Source organism: Empidonax traillii, unplaced genomic scaffold (genome assembly GCF_003031625.1).
Source record: "Empidonax traillii isolate 1590-97213 ecotype Southwest subspecies unplaced genomic scaffold, ASM303162v1 scaffold215:size2007263, whole genome shotgun sequence".
NCBI classification, from domain to species: domain Eukaryota; kingdom Metazoa; phylum Chordata; class Aves; order Passeriformes; family Tyrannidae; genus Empidonax; species Empidonax traillii.
In genome coordinates, this window is record NW_020955408.1 from 1,921,997 (window position 1) to 1,937,296 (window position 15,300).

A 15,300-nucleotide genomic window follows, 5' to 3' on the forward strand; every position below is an offset into this window, starting at 1 on the left:
GACAGGATTATTACAGAGTTCTGTTTTTGATTTGCACCGAGTTCTTGGAACCATTTGGATATTAAGAGTGAAGCTAACCGACCTTACTCTTTGCACCTTGGATGCAGCCCTCAGGATTTCCTGGCATGTCACCAAGGAAATCCTCTGCAGGTTTAATTCATATCTGTTTCTCATCTAATACCCAAGTGTATTTAAAGAGATACTTATAGCCACATTCTATGTACTTCAAATGAAAAGGTCCAGACTTTTGCATCTATAAATACATTACTTTGTTAAATTAACATTTTCATATGATTGCACTGCGTAGTTTGACTTTTCATTTTGTCCTCGGTGGAAATGGATGAAAAGTTCACTAACATTGTGTCCATACATATTTTTTAATTATTTTTTCGAGCTGCAATAGGAAAAAAAGAGAGGGGCTCTTGTCGTGTGCTTTCCCATTAAATACTTTGGATGATATAGATGACTTTTTAATTTTTTTTTTTTTTTTAAAACATATATAAGCTCTGAATCATGCAAAATATGACCACCTGAGCTACATTAGTCTAATGTAACTGGGCAATTGGTGAAGCTGTCAGACTGTTCAAAGTGCTAGTGATAGTCCATTCTTACAGTGCCAGCCTGATGTGTGGGACAAGTTAAAAAAAAAGCAAACCACTGAGGCATCACCATATGCTCGTTGTGTTTTCCATTTTGGTATTCCCAGCCAACCACTCTCTCTTGACATCAGTAGTTGACATTTACCACTGCACCAACATAGTTAGAAGCAGTAAATTTGTGTTTTGTTTTGTTTTGTTAGCAGCTATACACTCAGTGCTATTCATCATATATAGGTGGGTCTCCATCACTTGAAAACGTTGACAGTTTCTTTCCATGATTCTGCACATGATCTTCATTCATCTTCTCCAAAGCTTCAATCTAGAGAGACAAAATAAAACCATGCTGAAATCATAAAACCACACCTCCACCAGAATGCTGCTAAACAGTTTTAAAAACTAGATCACAGAGCAGGTATATACTGTGCTGCTATTTCAGTGATACAGTTACATGTACAGAGGGACATATTTTGGAAGTACAGCTTGAAACATCTGTTCTCAACAAGTTACTAAAATGACTAGCACTCCATTAGAGTTTCAAGCTAGGTAACTGAAATGCACCAGTTGCAGGGAGGACTGCATGATTCTTGGGTCTTCAGCTGTATTCCTCAAAGTATAGAAATGTCCCTTTCTCCAACTCTGAACACCTCCACTGTAACTCAGCCAATCCATCAGCACAAGAGAAATTCCAAGTAATACTAACATTACAAATCCACTGCAGTAATTTTTAACAGGGAAAGCTGAAGACAGATATACTTCAGTGTTTTGTGCAATCAAAGTAACACGGTACAGTAGTTTATTTTGGTCTTCTGATTGTTAAGTTTGGATTGCTTCCCCTTCTGCTCCAGGGGAGATAATTTTGACTTTAGCCCCTAGTAACAGAAGTCTGAAGTTTAAGGACAAGCTGCTCAAATTCGCCTCTATGTAAGCAGCAATGTTAAGTCTTTCCCATAAAACCTACAAGCACTAAGGGTGACATAAACCAAGAAAAACACCACACCCTACCTCCCAATGCTCACACTACAGTCATCGAGGGAACTGTTTTTGCTCGATTACCTGATGTAATGATCATGGAACTGTGACATTGCGTTCCCTTTATCTTTCGCTTACTCTGAGGACTTTCCCCAGGAGTTACCTAGTTTCGAGCTGCCACCTACTCCATGCTGGACTAGCATAAACCTACACTGTCGTGAGTAATTAGGTGGAGTAGGATTGCCATGTCGCCCTAACTTTGATTAGTAAATATTGACTGTTTGACAACTTGTTTATTTAATGTCTGATATCAGGATGCATGCCTTGAGGAGTTACAGGCAAAGGTCGAAAATTAAAAGCCGACAGTGACCAAAGATTCCTACATCTATATTTACATTAGCATGATTCAATTGAAAATTGAAAACAGTAGCCTAAGCTTTAAATTCTAATAAATTAATTCTAATAAATTCTAATAACATCTAAACCATAAAAATAAGCAGTAGAACAATTATTATTTTTAACCCAGCTTTCCTTTCTGCAAAACCTTTAATGTATGTAAGGGAAGACAACAATGCTAGCTTTTAAACTAAAACCAGATCACTAGATTTGCCTTAATCCTGAAAGAAGCAATTAAATGCAACGTGAAGCCTTTTACACTTGGGAGCAGGGGGATCAGGAAAGGGGGTGGAGAGGCCTGTCAGTATGAGTATCTGTAAACATTTGTACTACAGTGAAATACTCAAGTTTTTAAAGAGAGATGCAGAATGACTGCTGAAATTTTATTCACACAAACCAATCACGCAAACTAAATGTGGAAAGTTAAGGTATTATAATAGCTACTATAGCTAACCAAATTAAAACTGTTAGACAGAGAAAGCTATACCTCTGCTTGGAAGTCTACTTCATTGTCAGCTGTAATATTTAAACCTGAGACAGCGTTGAAGAGTTCACGCTCATTAAGTGCTTCTGCCACACCTCCTTTCTGGAAGAACTAGTCAACATAAAAAGCACACATTAAACACTTTACTACATAGGACAAAATATTCCTTTTTCTTCCCCAAGTTACAGTATTTAGTCAAAATTAAATTTTTGTTTTTATTGACCCACAGATAAAAATAACTGAAATAAGTTTTAAGTTCTAGTGGTATCATTTTACTCTTCCACACTTTTTTCCCCTTCAGAGAAGAACACCATCAGTATGGACAATACGCAACAGTAAACTTGTATACATGTGGTGGTGATCATTTTTTACTGAGTTGTATTGGTTGATTTTCAATTAGCTCGAGTTGATTTTTATCTTGGAAAACATTCAGCAGAACAGAAGATGGTCAGACAGAGGTCCTACCTGTGCAACATTCCTACAGTCTCTGAACAAAAACTCAAGTCCGTGAGGATGGGTTGGCTCTACAGACTGACTGACATCAATGAGCCAGACCTGTAGTCACAAGAGAAATAACAATTCACTTTGTATTAGAATTTCATGTTGGAGAGAGTGTCCAAAGGAGGGCAATGAAGATGGTAAAGGGCCTTAAGGGGAAACTGTATGAGGAGCAGCTGAGGTCACCTGGTCTGTTCAGGCTGGAGGAGACCGAGGGGAGACCTCATTGCAGTTACGACTTCCTTATGAGGGGAAGAGGAGGGGCAGGCACTGATCTCTTCTCTGTGGTGACCAGTGACATGATCCGAGGGAATGGCCTGAAGTTGTGTCAGGGGAGGTTTAGGTTGGATATTAGGAAAAGGTTCTTCACCCAGAGGGTGGTTGGGCACTAGAACAGGCTCCCAGGGAAGTGGTCACAGCACCAACCCTGAGGGAGTTCAAGAAGCATTTGGATGATACTCTCAGGCCCATGGTGTGACTCTTGGGGATGGTCCTGTGCAGAGCTAGGAGCTGGACTCCATGATCCTTGTGGGTCCCTTCCAACTCAGCATATTCCGTGATTCTGTGAAACCTTTCCTCCCCACATTAAGAACAAACTCACCTTCCCATCATGCCAAAGCATGTTGTATTCACTAAGATCTGCATGGACCAGGTTGCACTCCTTATACAACTGCTGCATCATCTGCAAGGAACCAAATTAATGAAAGAAGTATGCTATACTCCACATAAATATTGCTTGCATGACGATAAAATAAACAAACAAACAAAACGCCTTTCCCCAAAACACTGACCTAATTCGCATAATTTTTAGCCTAGTCTTCAATAAATTTCCACACGCGCAATCGCAGTTTTGGTACTTTGCCAGACAAGTAAGCGTTTATCACTGAACTTAGCTTTGGCAAGTCTGAAGAATTAGTCTAGTAAACTCAGGTCAGCTCTGCCAACCAGTCCAAGTGCACGAGAGAGATAAACACGTTCTCTAAATATACATGTCATTTTCACTTCTATCACAGAGCAAAGAAGTCTCAGAGTTGTACATGCTGAATCCTAAACAGCATACATATTCATTTAAAAGATGGTTGTGTTGCTCACTGGTCTCACAATTTGAGGCCTAGACCATTCCTGTTACCAGCATGCGAGGGTGGTTGCCTGGTTCAGTTTTTTAATTTCTGTAATGTAATAGTGAATAGACAGTTAGCAGGTACATGCTTCAACCAATTACAGCAGAAAATAGAAAAATCCACTGTGCAATATTCCAACTCATTCTTCGTTTTCTAGGTTTGCTGATGAGGGGGATGGGAAGGGCGCGATCACTGGAAAGTGCTTAAGCCTTGTAAATTAAGTGTTTGGTAAGCCCAGAAAGACTTCAGAGAATTTTATAAACCACATGCTGCTTCTATCAAAGGACTACTTGCTGATAATTCCTCTACTGCTAAGTATCTGGCATCAAGTCCCAGCACTCAGATTAAGATTAAATTTAAATATCTTTTTATAGTGGATAGTTTTTTTTATTTATTCTAAGTCACACATTAAACAGCAGCAAAATAAGACTTTGGACTTCGTATCTTGAAAGTGAGGCAAGCATCCTGAAAAGTAAATAAATGATGATTTGCCCTTAATTTGTTCTCCTAAAAGAAAACACAAACCAGAACTGGAGGAGAAATCAGCATTGTCTTACATTGAGAGTCTGATAGTAGGCCTTTTTCATGTCTTCACTACTGAGTGTTACATCCTTTAGTTTAGGAGCTGGGATTTGATCCTTGCCAATGAAAGACATAACCAAGACGTGTTTCTTAAGGATAACCACTTGAGGACAAGGAATTCCTGCATTTTGCATTCTGAGGATCAGAAAATAGATACTGATTAAGAAAAACAAAAGCCCCAAAACCATATAGTCCTAGTTCCTGCTTGCTCATTTCCAATCTGAGAGAGCATGTAAGAAACTTGATCCAGAGTAAAAAAAGTCTTTGAAATAGAGAGAATTGAAAACTGAATAAATATATTTATTTCACATAGGAAAATTCAGATCCTAAAGTCATAAGTGAGTCTAAGAATGCTCACTGAACACCAATCACTTTTACAACAAGAGCCTGACTTCACGGGCTTGTAAATTCTGCTGCCAATTCACTGAAGATGCTGACAACTCATTAAACTGTAAGAAACCAGAGGCTTTTCTAATCTATGGCACATTGTATATTATTTTGACCTAAAAAACAAATCTAAACTTCTACCTAGATATAGTGTATCTTCCTTACACAGAGAAGGCATTAGACAACTACACTTGATATTTTTTTTCTTTACCTTGTTAAGTTATGCATTTCTTTCTCAGCCCACATACGAATAATCTTTCGTGGATTCAATTTACTGAAGCGGTCTTTAAATCTGTAGTCATCCTTGATGTATTTGTCACGGTTCTTGAATTCATTAAGAGTTGTTTTAAACACTTTGATGGCACATTCCGGAGGAATAACTTTATCTTCAGTTGCACTTCTCGTGGAAAAAGCCAAATATATAACAAAGTTAATTATTTGCATCTTTACAGACAAATGCATGCTTTTAGGGTTTTTTATATAATACAAGATACAGCGATTTTTAATGCAAGAGAAGGTCTGACTTCCTATCAAATCTAGAAGCCAACTCAAGTTTATAACAATTCTATGATTAAACGTGCATATGAATGCTTGGGTTTTGGCATTTTGATTATATGTTGCTTATCAAACAGGTTACATCTCCCAGTTTGGTATTATTTTTCCTTAAATGTCATAGCTAATAACAGCCCTGTTAATGGATGTACTTGCTACAAGAATTTACAGGTGAAAATAGTCTTCCCTTGGAACAATAACAGTAGCACCACAGTATTTTGTAAAGCACCACAAAGATATATGCACTATAGTCACTACTAATTTAATATAATCCTTCCAGTGTGGCAGTTTTTACAACTGGACTCTTACATGACTCCCAAAGTGAACAGCATCCCAACACTATGCTCAAGGTAACCCTGAAGTAACAAACACCACCTCCACTGAGCTGCACAGATGGAGCTGACCATACAGCGATCTGTATAGAAAGACAATCTTCAGGTAGCCTAATATCATCATGACAGTTCTATAAGTCTGTTGCAGGTTGGTGGAAAGAGTTCTGCAAAAATCTCAAGACTTCTTTTTTATAAAAGAAGTACTTCTTTTTCTACAGAAATTTGTCTACAGGATTTGTCTCTGTTCATTAAATGGACTCCAAGGAGGAAAGTGGGTATTTTTTTAATTCACGGTTGGTACTATTTGGTTTTTAGATTTTATTATTGTCTGCATACACATGAATACAAACTTTAAAGGCTTGGAAATGAAAAACATGCAGCTGTTTAAATATTTCTGTGGCTTCTGCTTTTTATATCAACTCTGGTACTTAAAGCTACCATCAGTAACAACAACATACTTACTTTCCTCCATAGGCATGAAAAACAACAGATTCTTTTCCTGTGCTGATGCAGCCTGTGATGGTCTCCAGCATCCCAGCATTGACCATCTTGTACAGAAGTAAACGTGTTTTGGGATCCACGGCTTTCTCCTACAGGCAAGAAATGAATTCTCAATTCAGTAAAATAATTCTTTGCTTTACAGCAAATTTAGAATATTTATATGCCACAAGATTTCAACAATGTGGAAAGAATAATGTAATAATAAAATTATCTCAACTGATAAAGAGGAAAAAAAAATAAACTGAAACAAACAGATGAAGCAAAATCAGTCTGCTCCAGGACTGTCATTTTAGGATTTAATACTCTCAGGTTCCTTATCAACTGTGTAACACATTTAGTATTTTACCAATTCCACACAGACTCAACAGCACTTTCTATAGTGTTTTCAAGAAGTCTATACAAATCATGATTCAAAATATCCTAACTATTATATTTCTTTGATATCAGTAATAATAAAGCAAAGCAAAACACTCAAATTTGAAGAAGTCCACAGCAGGAGTCACCAGAGGTCCTACACTAAAATTATCCATAAAGCCTATAAACTGACTTCCTAAATTATTAAGTCAGTTTAGTTGGTCACCTCATCTTCCTGCAACTTGCTATGAAGACAGACATTTGGAGCCACAGGGTTGAACTGCAGAGGATTAGCCCTCTGGATAGTTTCTATAAATAACTTCCAGACAGTTTATTCATTGTAGCTGATTAAGTTTAGGCAAGTTTAGGAAGACAAAGAGGAAAAAAAATGGAAGGTGCTCGATCTTACTTTGATATGGCAGCTCAAATAAAAACAGCCTTTTTCTAGTACCAGCTGGCTGATACCACCTCCTTCAGCAATGTTAGCATATTATTACTTAACTGTTTTACAAAAAATGGAAAGCTTCAAGAAGTTACCAAAGTAGTGTTCAGCTATTACACAAGATAAAAAGTAGATAGAGAGAATTTATTAAAAACATACCGCAGTGGAGTGCTCCTTCTTTTCATGGAGCCTTGCACTTCGACGTTCCTCAGAGTATGCATGTTGCTTTAAGGCATTGAAGACTTGATTTGACAGCTTTAGGTCCATTCCAATTCCATCCCCAACTTGGAATTCTGGTGCAAACTACAAGTAGAAATAACAGAAATTTAAGCCTTGTTACTAGCAGACACCAAGAGTTGGCACAAACAGGAATTCCTCATTCTGATTTGGAAATACCCCGGGTAGATTAGGACCTATCTGAAACCCACTTTGTATAATGTTGTCACTATGTTAAAAAACTTATTGCTTTAAACTCAGAACTCAAAGTTCTGCCCAAATAGATATGAGATTACCTAACATCCTGCAAAAATAGCACTTGCAGCATTTCCTTAGTTGCAGAAGTTGCACCACTTACCTTAAAGAAAATGGAAGGCATGTACTATATAGATAAACAGACTGAAAAGCTGCAAGTTAAACAATTGACTGAAAATAAGTTACTTGGCTCATCAGACAAAATTAATAAAAAAAAGAGGTTACACAATAGCTATGCCTTTCAAAAGTAACTTCAGTGTTTTATTTGCCTGTGTGCCAAACTTGCTGACAGTTTTGTTTTGCAAAAACAGTTCTGTGCAAACTTTTGAATCATGGTCAATAACAAACTATTATTAAACACAAAATCCGCACAACTCAAACTGCTGATTTGAAACCAAACACTACATTCTTTGATTTGATGGGAAAAAAAAATTCACCCTATCCAGCAGACAGATGGACAAACATTATTTCTTTCGTTGAATTGCAGCATTCCAGTTTTATATGCAAAATAAATTTCCCTAAGTTTTCACTTACATTTTCCATGCGAGCAGTGTTCTTTCTTCCGCATACCACTTCATCATGTTTAGTAGTGATATCTTTTCCTTTTCCTATGAAACCTCTTCTTGGTGTGGTAGTAGGTTTATCTGCCAGCAGTGAGAAAAATAAATCAAACTTTACACCTAACCAAACATAATTTATGCTCACAAAGGTCCCACAATGTCCACAAATGTAACCTAATTTCAGATTACTTCAACTGTATGATCTTAATGAAGTTTTCTCTTATCCTAAGCATGACAGCTTCTTTTGCTATGTTATGACTTACTTCTACATCTCCTCTGTGGTGTCAAGACACATTTTTGGCATATTAAGGCAGGAATATTCAATGTCATGGGAAGATGATATTGACCCTAGCAAAATGTAGATGACAGATATGCCCATCTCAGAATACTTTCCACGTACAATAGTTATTTAGCCAGATTCAGCCACTGAAGCCAGCCAATATACTGGCAGACGGAAGCCTGAAATTACCTGCCCAACCTCCTGCTGACACCTCCCAACAAGGTAACCTGCTTTTACATATAACTGGTATACCTCCTTACATTCAAAGAACACTTGATTTAACTATGTCTTAGGCCTATGAACTGAAGAAATTGTATTGTTTAAAACTGCCCCATACCTGCTCTGTAAGGATCATGACGGGTATCCTGCCAATCAACCTCATCCTCTGAGCTGTCACTGTCATAGGGATGCACCTTCCGATAATTTTCAAAGGATATGGAGACTTGAGAAACAAAACAAAGTAAATATATCAGTGATTATCAGGGATTTGCTACTTCCTCACATCTCTGCCAACTTAAACAGAGTGCCAAGAATATCTCCAAAGCAAAAATATTTCTTTTGATGAAGGTACCTTTGCTATCTCCGTTAATCTTCTTCTCTTCACGCCGAAGCTGTGCATCATATTCCCTGTCAAATTCCATCTGCAGCATCTGAGCTAGCATTAGGTCACTAGAAGTGTCAATATTTTCTCCTGTAATAAATGGACCTTCAGCAACACTGTGTGAGATGAAAGCAGAAATTTAAAAAATTTAAACACAGCAATCTAAGCATAAACCACTGCTTTGTATCATTTCATCACTCTATACAAAAGACTTCATGTAGATCTACACAGAAAGGAATGGATCTCAGCTGTGTGCCTCCCCTTTAAGCCAACACTAAATATTAATAGATCATGACTTCATTTCTCTTTGCTACTTTTTTATGATGGACACATTACCTAAACTTTTACTTGCTTACCATTCTGTAAGAAGCATTAAGCTCTATTTTTAAGGTGTCCTTCACAAAAAAAAAAAAAAAAAAAGAAATCATATAGGTGTATGTGTGTGTATACATAGTTATATGTTTTGTAAATAAAAACAAATAAAACCCCAAATAGTGTCTCTTTGCTTTGCTCTGCTTCACAGGAAAGACTGCAGTAAAAATTTTTATAAGTTTAGAACTAGTAAGTTCTTGGCCCTTGTTTAGAGCTTTCAAGTAGTAGGAGGATACAGGTAATATATCTGGTAAATCCTGAAATAACATTTTACACTGTTAAAAGGAGTCTCTAAAAGGGTATGAAAAAAAAAAATTCTGAGATTTCTCTAAACATAGCTTACAAACTAGGTTAATGCACCACCCAGAAAATGCAAAGAAAACATCAAGAAAGAAGGAAGGGCAACAAAGAAGAGAATCTAAGGAAGATTTTTACTGGGGAAGCCATCTGCACTGAAAAAGATCTGAAGAAGCAGAGTTAGGAGGCAACAGGCAAAGCATTTGCTATATTGCTATACACTAAACACATTGTAAGAACATGCACAAGAGAGAGAAGATGGCAGCACAACTATGGAGATCACTAATCCAGGGCTCGGACTTACGCAACCACTTCAGGAAAAGCAGCATTTTCCTCTTCCAGCTGCAGTTCTTTTGCCAGCTGTTCACTCATTACATCAGCAAGAGAACATGATATTGATGTTGTATTAGGGGTTCCCCACGGACACTGTAAATAAACATTTCATTCAAATCAGCAAGATTTGTAAAGTGACAACACAATAATCAGGATAATTAGCTATCGCTGGCACCAAAATAAGCTCATGTAATCTTGTAAGAGCTTGTCTTCTACAGATACTTAGGGAACTATGGTGTACTACTCAAAGAGTAGCTTCATAAACTCAGTAGGGAGAACTGGGGTTGAAAAGATGTTGGTAGTCACTAATCGGGGGAGAAAAAAGTCAGCTTGTCAGTACCCTCTGAAGATAGGGTAAAGCCTTCCCAGAAAGCTTGCTTACAAGTGCAGACACAATCTGTATAAAACTTCTATTGGAATAACACAACCGTGATAGCTTCTGCACAGCTTCCTCCCCCGTGTTTAGGACCCTAAAAGGACAGCCACCATAAAACATGCTCTCAAAAACGCAGAAGCACACCCATAACCTCGCTGGGGGAGGCGGCGGCTCCGAGTGACTCACTGCCTACCGCCGTGACAACCAAGCTCGCTTAGCTCCGACTCCCTGCTCGCCAGCAGAGCTTGGAGAGAAGCAATGGCATTTATCAGGCTGCCACAGCAGCCCTGTCCAGCAAGTAGATAATTGCCGTTCCCCGTCAATCGCTGCTCGGGTGGCTCTGCCGGGTGACCGCGACCCTGGCGGTGCTGACACTGCCCCGCAGCGCCCTCTCCATGGCCTCAGTTCTCCTCCTCCACCTCCCCGGAGCCCGGACAGCGGCGGCCGCCCCTCTGCGGCCCCGGGCTGCCGGCACAGCGCTCACCTTGCTCTGCCAGGCGGGGCCCGGACCGGCGTCGGGGGGGGCGGCGGCGGCGACTCCCACCGAGTCCATGGGACAACACGCAGGGGCGGGCGGGGAGCGGCAGGAGCGGGGTCTCTCTTCGGGGCAGCGACGCTCCGACTGCGAAACCTTCCGGGTCCTGCCCGCTCCTCCCCGGCCGTCACGGGCCGTCAGGCGGCCCATTGGCCGCCGGCTCGGGCATCGCCCGCCTTTCCGGTGATGTCAGCGGGGCGGCCTCGGGGCCCCGGCGGAGCCCTCGGTACGGCTGGGCCGCGGCTCCGGCGCCTCGGCCCGCCGGGCGGCCCTGGAGGGCTGAGGGACAGCGGGACAGCGCCAGGCGCTGGGGCTGGGCTGGCGGCAAAGCCAACGGCGGGGAATTAAATAGCTGGCGTTTGTTTTTATCTCAGGAAATAACCGAGGGAACCGTGGAAAAAAGCCTAACCAAACCATACCATGAGCGAATGGCAAAACAAATGGACGAAATGGAGTCCAGAGAAGGGCAAGGAAGCTGGTGAAGGGTCCGGAGCCCAAGTCCTATGAGGAGTGGCTGGGGGAGCTGGGATTGTTTAGCCTGGAGGAGGCTCAGGGGAGACCTTATTTGGGAGACCTACATCTAACTGATGTAGGTATCTATCCTACATCATATCTTATGGATCCCCTCTCCATCAGGGGAGACCTGCAACCTGAGAGGAGGTTGTAGCCGGGGGGAGGGGGGTCAGCGTCTTCTCCCAGGCAGCAAGTGACAGGACAAGAGGACATAGTCTTAAGCTGCACCAGGGAGACTTGGGTTGAACATTAGGAACAATTTCTTCCCAGAAAGGGTGATAAAATATTGGAATGGGCTGCTGAGGGAGGTGGTGGAGTCACTGTCCCTGGAGGTGTTTCAGGAAAGACTGGACGTGGCACGTAGTGCAATGGTCTAGTTGATGTGGTGGTGTTGGGTCATCGGGTGGACTTGATGATCTCAGAGGTCTTTTCCAACCTGATTGATTCTGTGAAATTAAATAGGTGATGTTTGTTTTTATCTCAGTAAGTATCTGAGGGGACGGGAAAAAAAAAAACCCAAACCAAACTGTAAGCAAACAATTTAATCCCAATCCCATATCTCATGGTAAATACAAAATTAAAGATTTTGTATGTGACCTACCACTTCTTACACTTCAATTTTATACATAATATTTATCTGGAAAATAGTATTGTGACTGAAATGCCCTATTTCCAGGACAGGGACAACAGAATGTCATTTTGCTATGAAACAGGTGCTGGTTAGGTCTGCTTGGGCAAGTTTCCCAATAAGGAGAAAGTGATGCCTATAACCCTCGGGCCTGGCTCACCTCCAGCTGTTGAAGGTGTCTGCCAGCAGTTGTAGAAAAACATGCCATCACAATTGCCATCAATAACCTGAAAAACAACCGAGCAAAGTTGTCTGGCTCCAAGAGCCGAAGTGGTAAGGGGTATAGCTCCTCCAGCCTGCTCGGAGTAAGTTATGGGTTACACATCTAGCAAAGCCCATGCTGCTGGGCACGCCCAGCAAAAGCCACTCTCATCAACTCTCAGGCATGCAAGAATCAGCTTCATTGGCCAAAGTTCGTACAATTTGTCTTTAGCAACCTGCAATGACGTAACAGTGCAATCTCCCATGACAATTTGTTCCAGTGTTCATTATTGCAGGAAGTCCCCGACTAAAAGTCAAACCACTTGGAAGGTGGTAGGGACCCAGGTTGTAATGCACAACCTGCAAGTGCTACACAAGCTTGTGCCATGGAGAGACTATAATGTCATAACATCATCTGGGTTGAAAAAGACCTTTAAGATCATCAAGTCCAACCATTAACACAGCACTGCCAAGTGCTGTCGAGGGTGGATGGGTACCAGTGTGGTTCTTGTCCATTCTGCGCTTAGCCCTGGCAGAAAGAGATTGTTTCTTTGCCTTTGCAGCTGCCTTTTTGGGATGTGAAGATTGCTGCCATACCCCCTTCAGTCTTCTTTGTCTAAATTTAACAGTTTTATAAATGAGCAGAATATCAAAGCAGTGTCCTGCTGCCCTGGGAAAATCATTGTTCTTGCACAGCTGTGCAAGCACTGATTAAGAAAATGGGTTTTGGTAGTTTTTGATTCAAACAGTGACTTAATATTCCTGTATCTTGTTATTAAGTTTTTAATTTTCAAAAATAAGTCTTCTATTTTAGTCTCTTAAATATTACTTGATTAGGCCTTGATCCCATGACCTCTTATATGAATGGATCAAGCTTTGAACTGAATTGTATTAAGAAGAAATGTTCTGTAAAATGACACCTAAACTAAATTATTTGCAACACATTCGCATCTCGCAATGAAAATAGTTAAAAATCTAGATAGAGCAGAAACTTCCCTTCGTATTAATCAAAATTTAGAGCAAAGCTGTATAACAATTACTTAGTATGCAATTCAAGTCAGTCATGATAAACAACACTATCAGAACTTTATAGCTTCATTCTTGATCCCTGACTGTAAGTACTTTACAAGAATTCAAACCTACCTCTGCATTTTGCTGTAGGAAGATATATCATCTTTGTCCAAGTTTCCCACTTGTAATAAGAAATACTGCAAAAAGCCAAGAGATATCACTCTGGAAATGATACCCCACTGAAATATGAAGCCAAAAGTGCTCCTAGCACATACTTTCATTAGCCTCTGTAGATCTGTAAACTTTTCTTATTCTTTTTTTAAAGCTTTACAGGCTGAATTTTTGGCACAATGCAAAGTATACCTTTGCTTGCAAAATAGACTTCTGCCATGCTTATATAAGCAGGTGCTCTACAAAGTGGAAATGCTGTGTTGCCTACCTTGCCATCTCTAACACTGACAGTGGCTTGTCAGTGATCTCTGTAGGCCTTTCAGCACTAGAAATCTGATGTCTGTTTTGGGCCACCACCTTACAAACCAGATAGGATCACATCTGATGCACCAAAATGCTTGAATTTGTCCTGGTGCAGTGGTGACTGTTCAGCTGTTGCACTCTGTTGACTTTGTCTTTGGAGGCTAAACATAGCAGGTTAGACAGGCTCATTTTATGGGCTGGATTTGACTACCTAGTGCCCCCTTAACTCCCCAGTTTAGGTCATGCTCAGTTCCTTATTTATGCTGTTTAATCCTCTAAAAATAGGGTGTATGGGTACAGAGAGAGCGTTATGTGAGCAAAGTCAAGGTGAGAAGTGCAGAGATAGGACCTTGCTAATACCAGGTCTGGCAAGAATGAGGCTTCCCTGGGCCATAATAAAAGGATGTCCAGTAACCATAACTAAAGAGGGAGTGTCTTTCTCTGCTTCTCTACCTCCCTGGGATATTTATAGCTTACATGTCACCAATTAATCATATGATCATAGAATAGTTTGGGTTGGAAGGGGCCTTTAGCCATCTAGCTCAACCTCCCTGCTGTGAATAGGGACACCTTCAACTAGATCAGGTTGCCCAGAGCTTCACCCGTACTGAATTTGAACACTTCGAGGCAGATCCACCACCTGTTCCAGTGTCTCACCACTCTCACTGTAAAAAATATCTCCCTTAAATCAAGTCTAAATTCACCCTCTTGAAGATTAAAACTATTCCCCCTCTTTCAGTTTAGAACTATTCCCCCTTGTCCTATCACTGCATGCCCATGTAGGAAGTCTCTCTCCATCATTCTTGTGGGCCCCCTTTAGGTACTGGAAGGCCTCCCCAGAGCCTTCTCCGGGCTCAACAACCCCAGCGCTCTCAGCCTGTCCCCATAGGAGAGGTGCTCCAGCTCTCTTGATCATCTCTTCGCGACTGGACTCGCTCGCTCTAACAGGTCCATGTCCTGTGCTGAGGGCCCCATAGAGCTGGACGCAGCACTCCAGGTGGGGGTCTCACAAGGGCAGCGCAGAGGGGCACAAACCCCCGCCTTTCCCTGCCGGCCGCGGTTCCCGGGATGCGTCCCGGGATGCGGCCGTGTCCGCACTGGGAGCGCCGCCGGCGGGTCCCTCACCGGGCACGACCGCCAGGCGGCAGCAGCGGCGCCCGCGGAGGCGGCGCCCATCGGAGCGCGACGTGTCGCTGCCATGGCCGGCGGGCGCCGCCGGCGGTGACAGATGTATTTGAAGAGGCCGGCGGGCGGCCTCGCCTTCTGCCTCTTCTACCTGGCGTCCTGCTTCACCAACAAGGTGAGGGCGGGCGCGGGGCCGCCGCAGCCTCGGAGGGGCCGGGCCGGGCCGGGCCGGGCCGGGCGGAGCGGAGGGAGGTGCGGGGGCGCTGGGCAGGCGGTCCGCTCGGCAGGAGCGGGGGCGAGGTAAGT

At 41.7% G+C, this 15,300-nt stretch overlaps 2 protein-coding genes across 4 annotated transcripts in view; one reads left to right on the plus strand and one right to left on the minus strand.

Annotated features, from left to right (window-relative positions):
• Positions 1–789: 789 nt before the first annotated feature.
• RIOK3 (RIO kinase 3) lies at positions 790–11,211 on the minus strand. Of its 2 annotated transcripts, none has more exons than XM_027887547.1 (13): positions 10,992–11,211; positions 10,103–10,224; positions 9,100–9,245; positions 8,866–8,970; positions 8,223–8,332; positions 7,377–7,520; positions 6,383–6,510; positions 5,248–5,436; positions 4,625–4,784; positions 3,548–3,628; positions 2,914–3,003; positions 2,452–2,559; positions 790–918 (listed from the first exon to the last, which is right to left on the minus strand). In XM_027887547.1, the coding sequence occupies exons 1-13, from the start codon at positions 11,190–11,192 to the stop codon at positions 817–819; spliced, it is 1,686 nt and encodes a 561-aa protein (XP_027743348.1). In that variant the 5' UTR covers positions 11,193–11,211; the 3' UTR covers positions 790–816. The 2 variants fall into 2 exon arrangements, with proteins under 2 accessions (XP_027743348.1, XP_027743349.1); XM_027887548.1 differs by having other exon boundaries at positions 5,248–5,433; positions 10,992–11,210.
• A 3,844-nt stretch (positions 11,212–15,055) lies between these two features.
• TMEM241 (transmembrane protein 241) overlaps positions 15,056–15,300 on the plus strand; it is a 58,229-nt gene continuing 57,984 nt past the window's right edge. For both annotated transcript variants that reach the window (XM_027887549.1, XM_027887550.1), the window contains exon 1: positions 15,056–15,169. In XM_027887549.1, the coding sequence (XP_027743350.1) occupies positions 15,098–15,169 (72 nt within the window). In that variant the 5' untranslated portion in view covers positions 15,056–15,097. The remainder of the gene's footprint in view (positions 15,170–15,300) is intronic.